The sequence below is a fragment of the Ambystoma mexicanum genome, chromosome 3q, assembly GCF_040938575.1.
Source record: "Ambystoma mexicanum isolate Mex_15411 chromosome 3q, UKY_AmexF1_1, whole genome shotgun sequence".
In the NCBI taxonomy this organism is placed as follows: Eukaryota; Metazoa; Chordata; class Amphibia; order Caudata; family Ambystomatidae; genus Ambystoma; species Ambystoma mexicanum.
In genome coordinates, this window is record NC_090926.1 from 855,770,172 (window position 1) to 855,791,033 (window position 20,862).

The 20,862-nt window shown below is 45.4% G+C and overlaps 1 protein-coding gene across 1 annotated transcript in view; it reads left to right on the forward strand.

Moving 5' to 3' along the window:
* Positions 1–20,862, forward strand: part of SCPEP1 (serine carboxypeptidase 1) — a 682,231-nt gene that overhangs the window by 121,689 nt on the left and 539,680 nt on the right. Inside the window, exon 3 of the mRNA XM_069654950.1 lies at positions 20,738–20,827. Coding sequence (XP_069511051.1) covers positions 20,738–20,827 — 90 coding nt within the window. The remainder of the gene's footprint in view (positions 1–20,737; positions 20,828–20,862) is intronic.

A 20,862-nucleotide genomic window follows, 5' to 3' on the forward strand; every position in this document is an offset into this window, starting at 1 on the left:
GACCAAAGCCCCTTATTGTTTCTGCCAACAACATGGACCCTTGTGGAGGAGACTCCACCTATAGCCATGTCTTGAATATCCCTTCAAAATAGAATTGCCCAATGATCCATTTCTACTTGGGTGGTAGCAAGCTAAACTGTTCCTTTTCAATTTGGTGTATAACTGATGCTTGGTTCTTTTAGCTTGCAATAATTACATGAACTCCTCCATAATTTAGCTTGATGCCATATGATATGATATGGCATTTGTAACGCGCCGATACACAAGTGTTTCAAGGCGCGACGAGGCAGGGAGGGGGGAACAAGGGGAAGACAGACAACGATCCTACTAGGCCAGGTGTCATTCAGACCGCGCAAGTGCAGGGGTAGGGGGAAGGGAAAAAGTGCAAGGGGAAGGGGATGGGGGGGGGGGGAAGTGCAGTACAAAGTAAGTAGAATAAAAATAAATAAATAGGGCCAGATGGTGGCAAGTGCAGACAAGTGCTGGGAAGGGGGGGCTGTAGGGATACAGAGACAGTCCCGCAGTGCAGGGGTTGCCAGGGAGGCAGTGCAAGTGGAGAGTGGCTGGGCCCAGGACCGAGGTCGGTGAGAGTGGCCCAGTTGCAGATTCAGTGCAGTTTCAGTGAAGAATTTAGCAGGGAAGAGGGAGAGAGAAAGCAGAAGCAAAGAGGAAGGTTTTGAAGTGCTTCCTGAACCGGAGATGGTTCTCCTCAAGTTTAAGGGAGGCAGGAAGGATGTTCCAGAGGGAGGCCCCTGCCGCGGAGAGAGATCTACCCCCAGCTCGTTGCTTCGAGAAGCAGCTGACCCTGAGGGAGTTGGAGACGGATGAGCGAAGGGCTCGGGAAGGAAGATATTTAGGAAGAGAGAGTTGAAGGTATTTAGGCCCCAGGCCCCAGAAGGCCTTGTGGACAATGCAGAGGGTTTTGAACTTAATCCTTGCAGTCACTCGGAGCCAGTGTAGAGATTTCAGTCCTGGAGAGATATGGTCCCTGGGCTTGAGGCCAAGGACAAGTCTCGCAGTTCTGTTCCATGGTATGTGTTTTATGCATGAGGAAAACTATTTGACCGTTCCTAATTTTCTAATTGGCGATGATTTCAGATAATGCTTGGATTACTTGCTAGTAAACGTCATTAGAGAGTCCTGCTTTCTATCATTGGTGTTAACAGAATAAATAGTCCATGACACTATAATTTTAAATTGATCCGTTTTTTTTTTAATACAAAAACGAGAAGATCTTGAGAAAGTATCTAGAGTGTAGTAGTAGAGTGCAGTAGTGATATATGTGCAACACTGATGTACACTTATCGCAATCAATGAGAGTGGAAATGGATAGGAAAAGGAAGGTAGCGGGGAGGAATGACTGCAACTGTTTTCTAGAAATCCACTCACTAGCAGAGTTCCAGAAGTATCCCTTTAAATTGTTGGCAATTCTTTGAAACGCCACTGGTGGAAATAAACTCCAGTGGTATTTGTGTCCAAACATCAGGAAGATTGGAATGCTTCCTTAACCCATGTACTAAAACTATGACCCTGAACAACTCCAGTGGGACAGCCCAGCTGATCTGGGAGGGCACCTCCGTAGTTACCTTGTTCGAGAATATGATCAAAGGAAAGTTCCAACCATGGGCACAATAAATCTGGAAACCAATTACTGACACTTAAATGACCTACTGGTTGTCACCATTTCAAATTGGAGAAATGTAATAATGAACAAAACTTTGCCTTATCTAAAATCTGTTGAAACACAAACTTGCAGGGAAATATTTCCTATGGGAATCTACTTTCACTGTGCCATCGCCCAATTGTTAGGTAAGAATTGGTGCAGTCCACATGGTGTGGGACTACACAAGACTTATCTCCTTGGTATTATACCCACCTTTTAATATAGGCCTGTACTACACAAGTTGGTAGTGTGACTGAGCAGCTATCTTGAGAGGGGTAACGTGAGCTGTAAAGCTGTGCAATGAAACTAGTAAATAGAGGTATTCAATTAAACATTTAGTTATTTATACACCAAGATATATATATATTTTTTGTAACCTTTCTTTGAGTGCTTGACATTACAAGAGGAGGGTGACAAAATTGCAGTGTACGTCAGTACAATGATTTCTCAGCCACACCGAAAGGGCAATGCAGCACGAGCAGCAGTTCTGTAAAGGATTCTGCTGAGATCAAACAAACCAGGAGATTCAGAAGCAATTGATGATTATCCAATTATTCAGTATCCGAGTCATGACCATGTAGTGACTGTAGATGAATGCGGAGAGTGGGCCATATATCAACTGGCTTGCTGTCAGCGGTTGCAGGGAGGACCATCCTTCCTCCTGATCGGAGGCCCACGTAACAGTGCGCAACACTGCGCCACTGTGGGGTCTGCAGGTTGTACTCACAGTAGTAATATGCAACGAACGGCAAGCAGCATACAGAGACTGGCGAGTTTATGATGGCTACTACGGGGGACTGTAAGTTTGTGGAACAAGCAGGTCATCTGTTCAGGGACAATAGCACAGTCAAATATCTTAGACCTAGTATCGCAAACCCCAGACCAGAATGCCCTCAGCCTCGGGCAGGCCATATCATGAAGATTGGACGTGTCAAATGTGATGTAATCTAGCAGGGATATAATGGTACCTGTGTAGTCGTTTAAATTGTACCAAACGGAATCGAGAGTTGAATGACACAGTATGGATTTGTGTACACGTAGCCTCCCAGATATCAATATGTGATGTCTGTGCCATCGGACCAGGTCTCTTGGAGCTTAGTAAGAGCAGAATAATTGGTTTACCTTAGACCGAGTGTGGACCATTGCCCCGGAAGTATCCTGCACCGATGAAATATGGTGGTTTCCACTCTCAAGCCTTACCACCCTAGCGAATAACTTGCCAGGGCGTTCCCCTTCACCAGATGTCCTCACAAACCGAGGGTTATCAAGAAATGTTCGCTCCCTATCACCATGGTCGCAAAAGTTGTCAAGCTCTGTCTTGATGTCGCCCAGTGCTGTAGCGGTAGGGAGTGATGTGTATTGTGGAAGCTGGTGGAGTGTGGTCTCACTATAGTGGATATAGGGCCTTATAGCCCTCAACATCCCAGATTCCTTAGCCAGGGCCATACCAGGGATATAGACTAAGGGCTCCCATAGGGTTGCACTCGAGCTGACTGAGTCTGCATTGATCTCAAAATATTCCTCCACACATTTCCCCATTTTGGCTCCAAATGCAGGGTCAGACAATGCCTGTGGCTTGAGTCTCCATGGGCGCCTCACTCTATCCGCAGTACTAAGCATCATTGTCAGTGTGGCTGGGGAATGGTCAGAGAAGGTTCTAGGTAGTAAATTAGCAGTTTCTATATGCCCTACGAGGTCACTAGAGACCAGCCACATATCAATGCATGAGTGGCAATCATGTACCGTAGAATAGAAGGAGTAAATACGAGCTGTCGGGTTTAGTAATCTCCATGCATCTACCATCCCCAGACTGGTGAGGCCTTCTAGTATAGCACAGGCAGCTCAGGATAACTGTCGGGGCAGAGTCTCAGATCTATCAAAGTTTATATCCATGATCGTATTAAATTCTCCTCCCCACAGTATGGGCACCAGGGGATATAATGCCAGGAGATTCTGCCATTTTGAAAATGGAATTCGGGATTATCTACATTGGGTCGATAAACATTCCGCAGTAGTACCTCTTGACCTAGCAGTTTGCCATACATTAGCACATATCTACCTAGTGGGTCCAGCAGTGCAATTCTGTCTGTATACGCTATCGATCTATAACCAAGTGTCATGACCCCTCGACTTTGAGTGGAATATGTACTGTAGTAACGTTGCGTAACCCAGCTCTTAGCAAACCCATGCGTTTCCTCCAAAAACTTTCAGGCTATGTGCCGTTCAGCAAATGATTGGAGCCTACTCATTTTAAGTTGGTTGCACAGTCCACCCATATTCAAGCTCATAAACTGCAGTGTCTCAGCCGACATCTAGCCAATGCATTGTGTATGTCCTGTCGCTCACCCAACCAGAGGAATGAATACCCCTCACCCCAACAACGTTTGCAGCTTTGCATGGGGGGCTGCACGCCAACTCTAGCCCGGCCCTAAACACGGCCTTGCTTACATCATATAAATCAATTTTCAGGTGAACATTACCAAGTGAACATAACAATTAAGTGAGCGGCAGGGAGCCACTCTCAAGAGCCTCAGCTAATTTTATTTCTAGATAGTCTTAGTCATATAGAATATCCCAATGGGAGTCGGCAACTGAGGTTCTTGCTTGACGAAGTGGTACCGCAGTGGTCTGCCCAGGAAAGTGGTCATCTAGGATCTTCATTGCCTCATCAGGTATGGTAAAAAATATTTCCAGCGTGTTTGGCCTGGAATTTGGCTGTATATAACATTGCATATTTAACACCCAAGTCTCGTAGTCTTTTTTACAGCCATAAAGGTTTTCCACTCCTGTTGCACTCCGACGGAGAAGTCAGGGTATACGTGTATCCTGCTGGAGCCCAGGAGCAATTCCCCTTTAGCTCTCGCTGCCCACAGTAGCGCATCTCTATCTCGATTCTTGAGTAATCTGGCTATTATTCTGTTTGTGAGGTCTTTCTTGGGTTTTACTCTGTATGTTGAGACAGATTTGAGCCCTTTGTTTGTCTTGCCTTTGGCGGGCTTCAGCCCAGAAGCCCACCCCTGGCTCCAGTATGTCTGGAAGGACAGGATGCGAGGTCCCGAAACTCCCCTGTCCTTTATCTCTAGGAACGACTGAATGCAAATAGTCCTGATTGGCTGGCTGTCCTTTTAGGACAGCCACCCTGCTGTGTGATCGACAGGTGTTTCTCCTCATGCACAGCCTAGGCTGACGACGAATAAACCATGCCCGAAGCTTACTGCAACCTCCTGGACCTTTGAATTGCCCGGTGAAGCCCTGCTGCTGTGCTCGCCTCCTTTTTCACCTCGACAGAAGCTCCTCCAGAACGACTCCTCCCCTTGGTTTAGTGGGACCAACTAACCCCAAAACGAACTCCACTGGACCACCATCCCCGACTTGCTGTGCCTCTCCGATGCTTCGGAAGCCCAATGCCAGGGGTTGAGTGTCTGTAGTCAAGTGCAACGTCTGCCGCGGAACGAATCTGGCTAGAAGCTCCAGGAGACTCCTAAGAACACTCCAGAAGCTGGACCTCCAAATCCAGAGTCCCCTCACCAGAGTGTAGGACCGGCAGAGCAAAGAGTCCAACTGGTGTCCAAGATCCGCAACGGTGCTAAGAGCGGAAACCGCAAAGTACTGCTGAACCGAAAAGAGTCCGTAGCTGCCGACGACCTCCCAAGTACTGCCGCTGGAGCCCTCCAGATGTCCTTCCTCTTATCCCAATGACTGAGGCTCAGGAACAAGGGTCTGCATCGCTGTAGCAAGACAGAATCCAGCTGGACCGCTCTTCTTTAAACCAGAGGTACTGTTTAGGCTTGGGGTACTTCTCTTCTTGCCTCTTAGCCGCGCTCTTCTCGGTTGGTAATTGCATTTGCTTACCTTTTTAGAGTTGATTTCAACTCTTTCCACAGGCTTAACAGCTTGTGACCCTACAAGTGATTTTTCTAAAGACTTTCTAACTTTGTGCAAGACTTTGATCTAAGAAATGCCTCAGATCCATAGACTGTCCCAAATGACTTTGGCTGTCCTGGCTCCCTGAAGACTTTTCTAGTCCATGCTGTTTGTCCCTCATAGGTGGTAGCTTGTTGTATACTGCTACTGCTGGGAAAGGCTTATCTAGATTTCATTGGAAGATTGTTATCCTCGCATATACTGAGGAACTGTCTGACCTTTTTCCTTCCCTAACCTTTCATTTCTGCAACCTCAGAATCTCCAAAGTATACTAGTGAGATATATATGAATGCCATTACTGGCCTTGTCATTGAAGTCACCTCGGGGTGTAGGAATTGTGTAAGAAGCATATCCGAAGATTATCCACTAACTTGTTTTGATTCTGGAGAGTAATTTAAAAGTATATTTACCTTGTTACAACAATTTGCCTTTTTAAAGAACACTTATTTAACGTGTAAGTGTTACTTGGCTACTTGTATTTACAGATTTCATTTGTACAAATCTACAGCTCACATTAGCCCCTCTTGAGATAGGTCTGGCTGTTCAGTCACACTACCAACTTGTGTAGTACAGACCTATACCAAAAGCTGGGTTACCTAATACCAAGCAGATAAGTGTTGTGTAGTCTCACACAGTGTGACTGCATCAATTCTTAAGTAACAGTGGGCGGGGGGGGATCTTTCAGGCCTAGGTTTGGGGGCATGTGATCAATGGGCCCTTTGTAGCGTGAATTGTTATGACAGCTTAGGGGCATCCAATAAGGCGGGGAGGGTGCGTTCAACTAAGTGTTCCATTGGGCCATCAATGTTCTCTTCAGGCACCACTATTATCCTCTGGTTGTTGCGCCTCGAGCGGGATTCCAGGTCTTAGTTTCTTTTGCCGATTGCTGACACTTGCTTTGATAGTGAGGTGAAATCGGCCCTGAGCACCCCAATCTCGTCCTCACACCCCACCCACTCTAGTCTACACCTATGTGATGCGAGCATCTGACTTATGCATGCGGGACTTAATGGAGCTGATGGTGCCGCTGCTATCGTCAAGTTTAGTATGTATAGCTGTGAACCGCTTTCGCATATATTCCATCATGCGTTGCAATTCGCTAGGTTCTTCGGATGGTGATAGCCTGCCTCCAGTGCCCTCCACTCCGTCTTGGCATACATATTCATGGAGGATTGGTTCTTTCCTGTGCCTTTAGTGATCTTGCTCAGCAATGTGTCAGAGTCACAAGAGTTATCGCGAGGTGGGGCGGGTAGTGAACCAGTGCTTTGGAGAATGTACCAGTGTCTATCACCACCACAGAAGTGACTATATTCCCGAATTTAGGCACCAGGGGAGATATGGAGGCAGTAGTGGCCAATGTGAGTTGCAGGTAATGGTTTCCGCCAAGGTGTGTACACAGGTCGCAGCCTCCCAGTTGAGTATCTACCGACCGCAGGGGGGCGGGGGGGATCGCAGGTTGTGAGTCAAGGAGCCCCGATGTTTCAGAGGCAGAGGTGGCCTCTTGTTGCCCCCCTCCCCATGCCCCAATGGGGCACTGAGTACTGATCTTGAGGTGAATGAATTCGATGTCCCCTGCGGCCGCAGATGTTGAATAAGATGCCAGGCGGAATGAGGAGCCCAGATCCAGTCCGCCACAGGGAGTCTGGAATTGTGTGTACAGTCACAGGGTGCTCCCCCAGGCCACTGGGGGAACTGTAAGTACTTGGGAGGAGGTGTGACACCCCAATGTGGCCTTCAAGGAGGGACCTCAGTGCCCCTCACCCCCACAGCCCACACAATGGGCTTTGTTTGATATAGTGCACAGGCCCAGACAAGATCAGGCTTCAGGAGAGGGGGTGAGGGGCACCAGTCACTTACCACAGGGTCCGGTTTGAGGGGTAGACCTTGGAGATCGCAGTATTAAGGCCCCTCCATTGCAGCAGGTTCAGTGGCCTGTATTCCGTCATTAGGAGACTGTAGCCGCACGCACTGGCCCACTGGTGGTCACTCCAGCAGCTCCATTCCTCGCCGCAGAGGGGACCGAGCAGCTAGGTTGTTGGGGAGGATGGGGCACTCCAGAGCTGCATTCCGGCCAATGTAGGACACCTTGTTGGGGGGGCTGGGGCACCACCAACAGGGACTCTCCCGAAAAGGGTCTGGGAGCAGAGGACTCGGGAAGACGTCTCACGGTCTCTGCCCACCAAGCGAGAGAACAGCTCAGCAGGATGCGGGCCGGGAAGGTGGGCCAAGTCGGCAGTGGTGGCATTTGGGAGGCACTCGGCTGCACCGGAGGCCTATGGGGGCGGTATGGCGAGCCCGCCAAGGCTCAACTTCACAGATATCTGCCAGGGTATTTCATGAGAGGGGCAGTGCAATTCCGTAAGAAACAGGTATTCTGCCGTGTGGGAGTCTCGGGCTTCGGAGCTCAGAACTCTGGCTGCCATTTTCCATCACACGTAACAGCGCTCCCCCCCCATACACAAAGAAATATTTAAAGCATTCTTTAAAAAACTGTAATTTTCTGTAACATTGCAACCAACTTGGTTTGCAGTAAATGGCAAATAGGTGTTGCTCTGCAAGGCTCTTCTATGAGGGTGCAGCATTGCACCAAATCTGTAGTGACGTGCACCATTTTACAGAAAACACAAATCTAGTTTAGCTGTCGCCATGAGGCGAGTGCATTTTTCTTAGGCCGAGTATGTAAACTACGGAACTCGCCCAGCAGGGCTAGAGAGAATTAAAAAAAAAAAAGAATTTGCGAGGCCTTGTAAACCTAGATTGGGGTAAATAATTCAAGTTGCAAGCTACTAGCCAGACATAAAAAGTAACTCCCATCACCAGTCTCACTCCCCATGCTGCACATGCACATGATGCACCGTTTCGTGCTTGCCAAAAGTCCGTTATCACTAGCCAGTTCTGAGGCATGCGTTAACCATCCAACCACTAAAATATAGATTATATATGGAGACCATGCAAAAAGAGAAAATATAAAAAATGTCCTAACTAATCCACACCCACTCAGAGGAAGTAACAAGGGGAAGGGAAGGAGTGGCAGCATTCCTACAGTTTAGCACACACTGCTATTAACATCTTGTAACCCAAGATGAAGGGAACAGTGCTGCTGATGACCAGCAAATGCATCCACACATCCTCCATAGAATATATCAAGCATGCACACTCAGTAATGTATTAATTTGTGTCTTATAACATCTAACAGAGTGCAGACCTGGTCTTGCAGCACTGTGTTGCACCTTTGACACTACATATTATTTGGACTACAACTCCCATCATCCTTAGGCAACAGCCATAGGTGATGGATCTTGAGAGACTTGGCCCAAAACATCTGGGCTGACGAAGGTTGTAGACGCCTGCCTTACAAGTACCCATAGTGCTATGCATCAATGGTCATGGAAGGACATTTTGTAATTTTAAACCTTGAAAAGTAGACTAGCTCAAGAGGGCAGCATAAAAGTAATGGGATGGATTTGAAGCATGCACAATAGATGGTTGAAAAGCTGGTTGAAAAGCTGGAATACAAACTGGTACAGGTTTTCCTGTGTGATAAACCGGAAAGTTTCTAATGGAGCAAGAACAAACCCTCCTGATAAATTGCATACCTGCCCTGCTTCCGTTGCTAAAATTAAGTATATAATCCCCCCAAAAAATCGAGGTTAACTGATAGGCTACCTGTCATTGCTGTCTGCACATTTGGGGGGATTTGTAACGCCCTGAGGCATCTGCAGCACGTGCCTCAAGAAGGCTATATTAAGCTGTTATCTGATAGACAATAACCAAAAATTTCTTCTAGGCAATTACTGGCTACTCGGGGACAAAGAATGTATGTGTTTCACCCAAAACATTTGTAACATTAAAATTTTGTTTTTCTTACCTGAAAGTATCCAAGTTGACAATGAGGCTTTTTGCTCCTTGAAAAATCCTTGTTCTATCGAACCTTATGAAATTCCTACCTAGGCATTTTTCTTTAATGTAATTAAAATATTCATGCAGTCAGGGAAACAAATAAAATGAGTGGTAAAGAAAAATAATAATGAATAATGCATATAAAAAAAGAGATCATTGGTGCAAGTTAATAAAAACGAGGTCTAATTAGCATAAGTGTTACATTCACACGCTGTATACATAATTCATACTGGGGTTGATAATTCAATCTCAGAGAATGGTTTCATACAAGTGCAGTATCATGACTTCTGTTGAGTCTTGAGAGATTATTGGCATTTCTAAATTTAGATAACTCCAGAATATATGTAATTCGGAACATAAGATATGAGAAATGATGGGACATGCCTTTTTAAATTACTCCTAAAGTGACTAACAAGAACTTTTTTAGTTGGCCCCACTTGGGCCGCTGGAGTTTTACACCAAATACTGCATGTTTAGTTAATTATTATTATTTTTTTTTGTTATGGGAATTCTAGAAATAAATCGCTGCAATCCTGTCACAGGAATGTATTGGATTACTGTATTTAGCTTTTGCTTATTTATCTTTGACATATTTACCTATATCTAGGCGTATTGAGACCATTTAGGCAGCCATAAAAAGTAACATGCTCCAATTGCCTTTGCACGTCTCACCCAAATCGAACATGCTGTTAAAGATTTTATTTTGCCTGCTTTCCATCAATAACCTTTTGCTCTTGTCATGAACATGACCTAACTTTTGAAGGTAAGTAAAGCCTTTTTACTTTACTTGCTTAAAGCATCTATTTTGGGGGGCACTGACAAGCCCCCATGGCTTTCATTGCAGGGTAACTCTGTCCTGCATTATGAAATTCCTTGTTTTTAGACTGCACACATCACCTTACAGTGAAGAGTGGAGGGATACATTGTATTAGAACCTAACCCAGTGAATTGGAACACTTTGGGATTTAACCCAGTTATCCGGTTATTCTTTTTCTTTTTTCAGGTAGTATATTGGCCAGGATTTGGGGTGCACACCTCACCCCCCCCTTTTGTGGATACATTGTATTAGTTTATTTTCTCTGTCTTTGTTAGTAACTTTGTTTGCTTTCATGATGTGTCCAAGACCGGCTGATGGCAGTTGATATTTTGCGACTGTGTTTTGTTTACATTCACACGTGCACTTTTTTATTTTTACAGGATAATGCCCTTTCGTGCAATATACTCTCAAATGGCAGTGCCACCAGATTTCTCTTGTCCATTGAACATCTTACATTTTGTCTGCCTTCATCCTTCATCCCTGGATATGCCATGTATGGTAACCGTTCCAAGTGGCAGTGTGTTTTTGTGGCTACATGTGGGGGCTGGGACTGTATGTTTCCAGTCCACATCATGGCCAAATTGTGGCCGATATGGTGGCCAGAAGCTGGACATGATTCTGATTGGACAGCACATTCCAGATTGAATGGTACAGAACCTTACTATGAGAGGCGGTGGGTTCTGTGGCAACTCCTGCTCAAATTTAGATCTGTACATCGTCGTTGGAGCCAAGACCCCTTTTGAAGAGGAGGATCCTGCTAAAGACCCGGAATCAGCCATGCAGCATTATCTTCAATAGTCCAGACGAAGCCCTGCTCCTTCTCGGATTCCCCCAATGGCCCCCATCAGTGCTTCAACCCCTGGAATGGCGAGAACAACCACTCTTGATCCTTCCCTGTGCAGCCATTGGAGTTTTCCCTGGACCATCCTATGGACTGACCAGAACGTGCCTGGGCTACCTTGCTTAATCGGTTAGACACCTGGCGTGTAAAGCCACAGTTCAGTAGTTGGAACTCTCCAGCATGAAGAGGGCCATTGCAGGTGCGGCATCTTAACTCTTACCACGCGGGTTGACTTTTGCCAATTGATCGGTGGTCATCGCTGTCTCCCTCCTGCATTGTGTCCTGGGGTTGCTGACCATGTGGTAGTCCTTACTTCATTGTGCTGGGATCATCCAGCTGTCCAGTGCCAAGAATCCTCTTGCCAAGTGTGGAACAACTGACTTTGCTGACTTACTAGAACTTATTCCGAAGTCGAAAGTGAACTCGGCACCAGCGACCCCTGGGCCTCCCCCGACGGAGGGTTATTACTTTGAGACACTTACAGCTGCCTGTCGGCTTTGCTAACAATGGTACATCCTACTTAAGACGCCCAGCCCCCTGCAAAGGGTTCCGTTAGGACTTGTGAAATCTAGGCTCTTAGTGTAGAGCCTTATTTGTATGAGGCTGTGTATTGTTTTAACTCCTTTTATTTTACTTGCATATTCTCACATTAATGTAATGATGTAATATGTATCTTTGTCTATATTCTGATCCTACTTTATTTAAAGGAAAGTGTCTGCTCTGTAGTCAGAGCATCCCAAAGACCATGTATTTATTAGTATTGTGTTTGGTGACTTACGTGTTGTTGTTTTTGATGGATGCAAGTTTATACATTCTGCTGAACTTGTATTAACAGTGCTTAGTTGAACCCTCACCACTCTCACCCTCTCCTAAGTCTTAATGCTCCGTCACACTACCTTAATAGTTTGGCTAGACCTTCGTGCCTTTCCCTACTCACCAGCATAGGGTGGCCTCTCGGAATCTGTCCACAGGTCTGAATCTGAAAATCCATCTCCACACACGGCAATAGTCGAATACCACTTACTGATGCCTAGTGTTGTCCTCCAGTTTTGAGTCTAGATTTAGGTCTGGTATTATGCGCTTAATTCTGTCATGGGGGAGTGATGTGACACTACCATTGGCCATTGTCCGTGCTATACCAGGCAGTTTTTCTAACTGGTCCTTTGCAACCCTAACCCAAACTTCATTAGAAGCAAAGGTTAGCGTGAACTCTAGAAATCGGTGACCCCATACATTCTTATCTAGCCTGCCTATTACGGAAGGGCCTAAAGCATGAGGCCATATCTAGTTTACTCTCTTCTGCCTTCCTAGGGATGCTCTAATCTAGTATTCCCACAAGTGTGGTATTCATGATATTCCAACTGGTGCCTGTATTTTGTTGGTCATCCTCCCTTTATCGCCCCACCACACTCCCGCCTCGCCACCCTTGATCTAACATCTCCTTACCCCCATTTTCTTCTCCTACTCCCTTTCTCCCCCCCCCATGTCTTCTAACACTTCTCATTTCAGTCTCTTACTTAGGGAGTGAGAGGGTAAGAGATTGATGGACATCCCCACCGATGTGGTCCGGCCACGGACTCTGTCATACCGTTTGGGCGTGACAACAAAATAGGTGATAGATATCGGCCAGGGCATGGCCATCGCCTTTGAATCCAGACCCTGCAGTTGGACAAGTGCGGGAGTATCACTTGGGTGAGGGCTCTTCAGGGAGTGGGACACCAGATGGCGAGACACAGTATCCCTCCCCCTGTAACACCTTTACCCCATCCTACCAGGTAGGATATGTGTGAACTTTATCCACCGCCCCCCATCACTTTTCCCTTCTGTAACACTTTCACATGGTCAACCCGCTCTGGGAGAAAACACTCACCCGAGCAGTGTACCTGACATCTCCCACTACTATGTCAGGCAATTACTGACAATCACTCACACCTGACTTCCATTAAACTTCCCCACATGGATAAAAGGCTCAGCATGAGAGGGCGAAAGACTGGAAACCAAGAAGGATTTGCAAGGAGGGAAAAACACTTGACCTTTTCGGCCCGAAACCAGTACTTTCCAGAAACCTTTGAAGCAGAAAGTCAGGAAACCAGACTGAAGACTCCTACATTGTGTGTCGGAGATACCGAAGGCCCTCCCCCCGTAACCAACCAAGGTGGGGAGGAGCGGCAGCCGCCAGGGTATCGTCCTTGGCTCCAAAGGCAAAGGAACATTTGGGATCAACACAGCTGGTGAGTTGGGGAGACCGATGCAAGACCGGTTGGTGTCAAGGTTGCAAGCAGCAACATTCTATGACTAGTGCTGGAATGAACATTAAACGCGTGTGATAAAAGACACCAGTAAAGCTAAACTGCTGATGAATGTTTGAATTTGAGAAGGAAAGATACAATAATACTGTTAAGAGTGGTCTGGCACCATGATGTGCTCAATTGAAGGCTCTGTAAGGTATCCCGCCAAGAGAAATGAAAAGCAAAAGATTGATGAGAATATTGTATGAAGTGAATCGAAGTGGTCCTGCGACGGTTTAAGCAAAACCTGTTGCACATTCGAAAGTCTTCAATTTTGATATTGAGATATTTCAAGCCCAAACAATGGAGATCTCTGGCCCGAACGTGAACAAGGGAGACCAAGAGTAAACCTTGTGGTAAAAAGGGGTCTGAGCCTGAAGGAGGGAGACCCATGATAAATACAGGAAGCGAGAACTTGTGCATGTGAAGATCCTAATTGAAATGGAACTTTGATATTTGTTTAAGCAAGGCCCTCTGGAGTAAGAGACTGGTATTAGAAAAGAGACTTTGTTAGGGCTCCGGACTCCGTGTTTGCGCTCATCATGGTTTCTATACAGCTACGGGTTGACCAAGCAAGTTCTCTGCGGCTCCCTTCTACAATTGGTGGCGGTTGCCACGGAAATTGCTAAAGCGTCCTTACATAGCCGTGCTCTCTGGCAATGGGCCTTGCCACGTCCTGCAATCAGCTGACTGTAACAGCGAATCATGTCTTGCAGCCGACGCACACTCGCATAAAACACTGCTACACACACACACACACACACACACACACACACACTCACTCACTCACTCACTCTCTTCCCCCACCCCCCCCAAATTAAAGTTGGTTGCCTCGTTTGTGTGTTTCAGACTGTGATTCTGTTTTTGGAATTCGGGCTCCTGGCTCGTTAGTTGGACTGCTTGCCTGCTCTTTGATTTTTCTACCATTGTTCCTGGCTCGGTTGTTTGACCCCACTGTTTCTGGACTGCCTTGCTTTGGACATTCTTGCGCTTCCCTTCCTGTCCCCCCCCCCCCCTTCATGCCCAGCCTGCTGGTTACCCCGGAAAACTATCCTGCTACGTTTTTCCGGCTGTGGAACCCTTCTGCATTCCGTATCTAACTCGAGCCCAGCCAACCACCTTCGCAGATTGCTCACTTGCTCTGGATGGCACAATAATGCGGATCCCTTACACTAGCACTACAGTAATATTCGGACCAATATCGTCGTCCTACACCACCTTCTTCCAACCACAATTGTTATTGGGACGCTCTAATGAGAATTCCAGCACTTCTTCCAGGACACCCGTTTGCTTCCTCAAGTGCACACTACGGGACGCTCTGCTATAATTTCCGGTGCACCAACCCGGCCCTAGCGCGACCCTCGTGCTTTAGGGGACTAGACCCCTACCAACCGTCTCCCATCTTCCTCCATCGTTTGACTCCCCTGGATAAAGTCGGACCTCCATCTGGACACCTGTAAGAGCACCCACAATACTTATCTAGGAAGCTCCCATCTATATGTTCTTCCTTATCTCGTTGCTATCTCCCCTTAGATACTGGTCTGTTTCCAATTGCCGCTCCTGATGCTCAGCTTTCTACCTGTCTGGCCCATCATAGGTAGCATAGATCCTCTGGCCCTTTTTGTTTCTCGTGAGCTGTCTTCCTACATGCTAATCAGTGTCCCTTCTTTTGTAGCCTGAGTTCGTGGAGGTGCGTGTGTTCCCCGCTCTTTCACTTAATCAACTGCTCTGGTCCGTATTCTTCAACGGCGGGGGGCGGGTGGGTATATTGAGGGGAAGAACTCCCTCTCATGGAGGAGACCTGGGTTGGGAATGACCAGGGTATCAAGAATTTGGCGTATTTGGTGTTCTTGCGTCTCCCGGGAGCTGCTTCCCGTTCAGCACTGGTAAGACACAACACTTTGGCAGAAGGCCCTGATGTCTATGCGTTGGACTGTGCCCTCGTGGCAGAGAAGCCAGAGTGTGTGCGCAAAACTCGAATGTGCTGCCTTACCCCATGCTGAAAACGTGGGCAAGGGAAGCCAACTGCTCAACCGTCCTGACATATTTATTTCTTAGAACACTTTTCTTTGTTGCATTTATTATTGTCCCACACTCTTTTGTATTTAGAAATAAGAATTGGCAATAGGTTTATTAGTGTAGGACTTTTATTTTGACAGAGACTTGACTAGGACTGCGTTAATAATAATAATAATAATAATAATATTATTTGATGGTCGTAGCTTGCTCCCATCCTTGGATTTAGGTTAGGCGTTCAATCAATAGAAGTTCAATAAACACCCTTGAACTGAGATCACTTGTGTCTGTCTTCACTGTTTGATACCATGCCTTCCTTACAATAGGAAGGGGGAATGGAGGCTTGAGAGAGAGGGGGTGGTTTGAGTGGGAGGAAGGGAGCACCTTATTTATTTTTAAAAAGGGGCACAGTTGAATGGTCAAATTGTCGCAACCAAACAGTCTACCTTCCAAATGTTGTAGGTGAAACCACATTTAACTGTTATGATTTGTTTAAACTTTTATTTTTTATATTTATTTTTTGGAACTTTATCCCTCTTATTTACAGAATACACTACCTGAACTCTCTGCACCCCTGTTTCCTTTAATTTTTGTATAGTGCTAGGTTTGCTTAATATATGTTGCATTCACACTTACTGTGAGGCCAAGCAATGGCAAATGCAATGCTTAACAAATGTGGTTTAAGTGGATGGCTTTATTGAGCATTTGTTCAGTGTGGTAGGACTGAAGACCTATCAGATCTGGGGGAAATGTCTACAAATTAGGACGTTCCTTTAAGAAAACAATGTTTGGGACGGGTCATCACAAACTAGTGCTGTGTCCCAACATCAAAGATAAGTTTCTAAATCATAAAGTGCTTAACTTGGGTTTAAGAACTAGCCCCTCCTGAGACACTCTTCATCAAAATGATGTCTAACAAAGTTCCAACTCCTAGTATTTGTGTCCTTGGTCTCCCGAAAACTTAAGCTACAACTGAAATGTCCATAGAGGGGATATACAATGGTTCACAGATCCTACTCTCAAATGTCTGATTGTAATCTAACAAAACGAAAGGGATAGATTCCCCTGGGAAGGTTCTTCCTGCGTTTACTCAGTCCGATTTGTATTATTTCTTTGAATTTTCTTTTCTTTCTTTCTTTCTTTTTTCTCCCCTATCCCCCTTATCCCGCCCTTGGTCTTCCATTGTGTCTTTCAGGACCTTGATCTGATGTCCGGCTTCACCTCCGCTTTCAGTCATAGATCTCTAGCAGATTTCTTCAGCGTTCACATGAATGGGTATTTCACCGTCCCTCTTTCAGTCTCTTTCAGGTGGACTGTTATGTTGCCTTTTTGCCAGGGGTGCCTTCTCTTTATGAAGCGCTTAACCTCCGACCTCCTTCTGCTTCACTCGAAAAGCTTATGGTCTGCCTTTCCCCTGCAGCATACCCTGCTAAGAGTCACTAATCTGGGTCGGTCTTCACCAGAGTAACTACTGTAGGCTTGCCAAGGCATTGACTACTACTTTCCAGGTGGCGGGTTCACTGTATATCCAGTGTCTGTTTTCAAGGACGTCTTCTTTTTCTTTCAAAGATTCTTCTCAAACTTCTTCTCCTGCTCTTTCCTCCTGTTTTATAGTTCCTCTGGGGGTTTGGTACTTGCCTTGCCCATTGGGCTTGGCTGGGGCTCTTATAAATTTCTTTTTTCAGCTCTTTGGTTTTGTTTCTGTTTTCTGTTATCGGATATTCAAATCCTTCTACTAGACACTTTGCATTTGCTAAATATGGGATTTTCCTCACAGCTTGATCTGTGTCTTTTTAAATGGGTCTCGCAACCTGAACACCATCTTGGAATTCCTCTGTGTGTGGAGGCTTCTGCTGTGTTCTGTGGCTACAGGATAACCGCATGTGGCTTCTTGGTAATTCTCTGCCCATTTGCAGGGACCCCAGTTGTTCAAATCTTTCGCTTGGTAAGTTCAGGACTGTGCTGTTCACTTGCTGTTGCCAAGTACTACAGGTGCATTCTTTATACTAGATTTTGCATACACAAATGCATGAGAATTCTCTACTGGGGTTGCATTAGAAACACCTCTTAGAGCGTGATACCGTGCATTGTTGAGAGTGGCAAACCTGTGAAATCCGACTCCTTCGACCCTTTGTGAAGAATGTAATTGAGCATCTGGATCAACCCACTACATAGTGCAGATTCCCTCACTCAATTCACCAATATACATGCCTATATATAAATATTGTTGAAATCACCTGAACTATTTGAAATGAAATGAAATGATATTTTATTTATATTGCGCTCATACACAAGTGTTTTATATACTTTGAGTATGCACAAGTGAGACTCTAGAAAACGTTTTTTGATAGTTCTGATTTTGGATTGAGGGAGAGGGAGCAAAAGACAACCTGTATATTTGAATTGTCCATTTCAGCCCACCATCCTAATATGGTCTTGCTTTTAACATTATTCCATATAACAGATAACTTGAAGCAAAAAACACTAAATTGGACTCAACCATGTAACATTTCCTAATATGTTGGTACTAGCCACAGTTCAATCGTACAACTGCAAACTACGATCTAATCTGCAGTCATCACAGAACCCCTGCCTAGAGTCTCCTCCCAGGTGGCCAGGAGGAAGGCAGCCACTACCTGATCTTAGCCCTGTGGGTGGTATTAGCCGGGAGGATCACCTGGGAGGAGAAGGTATCCAAGGGAATAGGATGACTGTTAAGAGAGACAGTGTATTTATCTTCAGAAGGGGAGATTTCCATGATGCCAGAATATTTAATGGCTTGCTGTCAGAGTAGGGCTTCTCTTCTCAAACCTACCCGTGTTGTTGGTAGTGAAATCCATTGTGCTCAGCATGCAAATCAGAGAATTAAGACCCTGGCTTATGATGCATTATTCTCCCTTAAGTTTAAAATAATAATTAACCTCTCCAAAATCCTTCCCTAAAGGTTTGTTTACTAAACAGAGTAAATTAAATCAAGTTAAAGACTATATTTGTGATACAAAAAGAAATCAGGACATTGGGGACTTCAAGTCCCACGATGCCCTAAGAACTGGGATGAGGAAGAGGGACTCGGAGGCATGAAACTGCAATATGCAGTCTAGAGGTTCTAATGACCCACACCTGAGTACGACTTTTGAATATTTAAGCCCCCCTCAAGCGCAGGCCATCAGAACAAGAAGGTGGAGCAGCAGCAGGAGTTGCCAGTTGCAGAAGCAGATACTCGTATATGTCGGAGCTGCCGCTGTTTGTTACGCAGAGTGCGGTCCCAGCGTGGAAACTCTGAACTGCTGAGGTTGCGCAGTGGGAAGCAGTATTCAGACGGGCTGTCCCATGGGAAGAGAGTATCTCTCCTTATTATGCGCCGGGTCCCGGTGGCTGGTAAGCACTGTACTCCATTAGGAGTAAGATGGGCTCCTTTCCCAAGTGGCACGGGATGCAGCAATGTGAATGAAGCTGCCATATGTTCAGTAGTCCACAAAAGAAGCAGCGGTTTGAGCGGACACGTGTGGAGAAACCAGTGAGTTTGCTGTATTAAGTAACCCCCGGAACTCGCCGTAGTCAAACGCTGACAGCTAGTGGCTATTTGGAATACCGAAATAATGCACGGAAGTTACATGGGCGAAATACTCAGGAAAGCAAGGTTACAACTATTATTGTCTAAACAAAAAGGGTACAACATTGCAGCAAGATAAAGGCATGCATTGCCAAAGTTAAAGAGAGGGTGACGTGGAAGAAAACCTATAACCATCATTGCCAAAGTAAATGGGGGGGGCAATACTTTGCAAACCTATAACCTGCACTTGTCAATGTAACAAGAGAACGATATTGCAAAGAGATTGTATCCATTATTCCCAGTGTGAGGAAGAGGCAATAGCTAAGCCACCCACAAACAAACATTGCCTAAGCCAAAGAAAGTCACATGTGAAGCAGACATTGTAAGCAGTTGTTTGATGTGAAAATGAGGTAAAGAGTGGCAGGAGAGAAACAGTCCTTGTAAGTGGTAACAAGAGCGGAACATAATTTGCATTGCCCGTGGCAAATAAATCAGTGGAACAATTGGCACCAATGTGTATTGTCTTCACAACTTCATCTGTGAATTCTATGTTTTTGAAAGTGAAGGACTTTTCTAAAAGTGGGAAGCAAGCCTTACCACAGAGTACTTTAGCAGTATTGGGAGTTTGTCCTGGCAGGGGAGTATACCAGCGCAGGGATTGCTATTGGTAGTCCGGCAGGTTAGTGGACCAGGATGAAGACTTTGCATTGTGGTTTAAGGTTGTGAAAGAAAGAAAAGGTGGCAAAACCATTATTGTGTTGAACTGTGGAAAAAAACCATCCTGACAAATACATTATTGTAAATCAAGAAGAACTGTTGAATTGCTTGTTTCTCAAGAAGGATGAATCATATTGAGAGTTTGATTTTCAATTTGAAGATAAAGACTTTTCGTTTCGTTTGGTGGAAACTTTGTCAAGTGCCTAGTGAATGACTTTTGGAGTAAGGAGAACTTTATGAATAGAATTTGGCTATACAAAGGGGGAACTTTCTTATTTTGAACTTTGATTGGAAATCCTTCTTTTGAACCTTGGGAAAGGGATACGACCCCGGCTACAAGGATACAAAGTTATCAAGTTCTTGTTGAGTACAACTGTTCTTGTTTTACTTTCATTGCCATATTCTACCTCTGAGTTTAATGTATGTATAAGTGTGAGGGACAGATTCCTTTTTATTACAGTGTTTTCCTGTTGTCTTATTTTGATAAGTAGGGAAATCCTCTTTAGGTTGGGGATGGTGAGGCGTTTGTCACACCGACTACTTGTGAAAAACCTTTACCAAGTTGTCTGCCTCTCATTTCTGACCCCTCACACTGATCACATACCTACCTATTAAACCTGTGTAAATGTCTGCTTTTCAAAATGAGCTACCCCCCAAGTGTCTATTTCAAGTGGGAGAAGAGGTTTTTGGTTTGCTGCATTCCACCCCGCGCCGGGCAGGAAGCTGCAAGGCGCTGATGTATTAGATGGGTGTTATTTTGCCATGGCACAAATCTTTCATCTGTTTCTGCTGGCCCCAAACTTGCCTCATGGGCACATTCTTGTTCCACCGGAATAATACTCCTTGGTGTTGTGCTAACTATGGAGTTTGCAGCTCATCTCGTAAAATGAAAACCTTTTTTGAGTTTTGGACCGTCAACATTACTTGAACTCAATCCGGGTACACCAGGCACAAGTTACTACATCAAATTCGTTTTGAGTCCTTTTGCAATCAAACATTTCCATGTTGTCTTTTTCAGGGTGGTCCAGGAGCTTCAGGTTGTGGCTACGGGAACTTTGAAGAAATTGGCCCCCTTGATTCCGACCTAAAACCAAGAAATACAACTTGGGTAAATGCGTTTCTTTGTTTCTGTTTTACACCCTT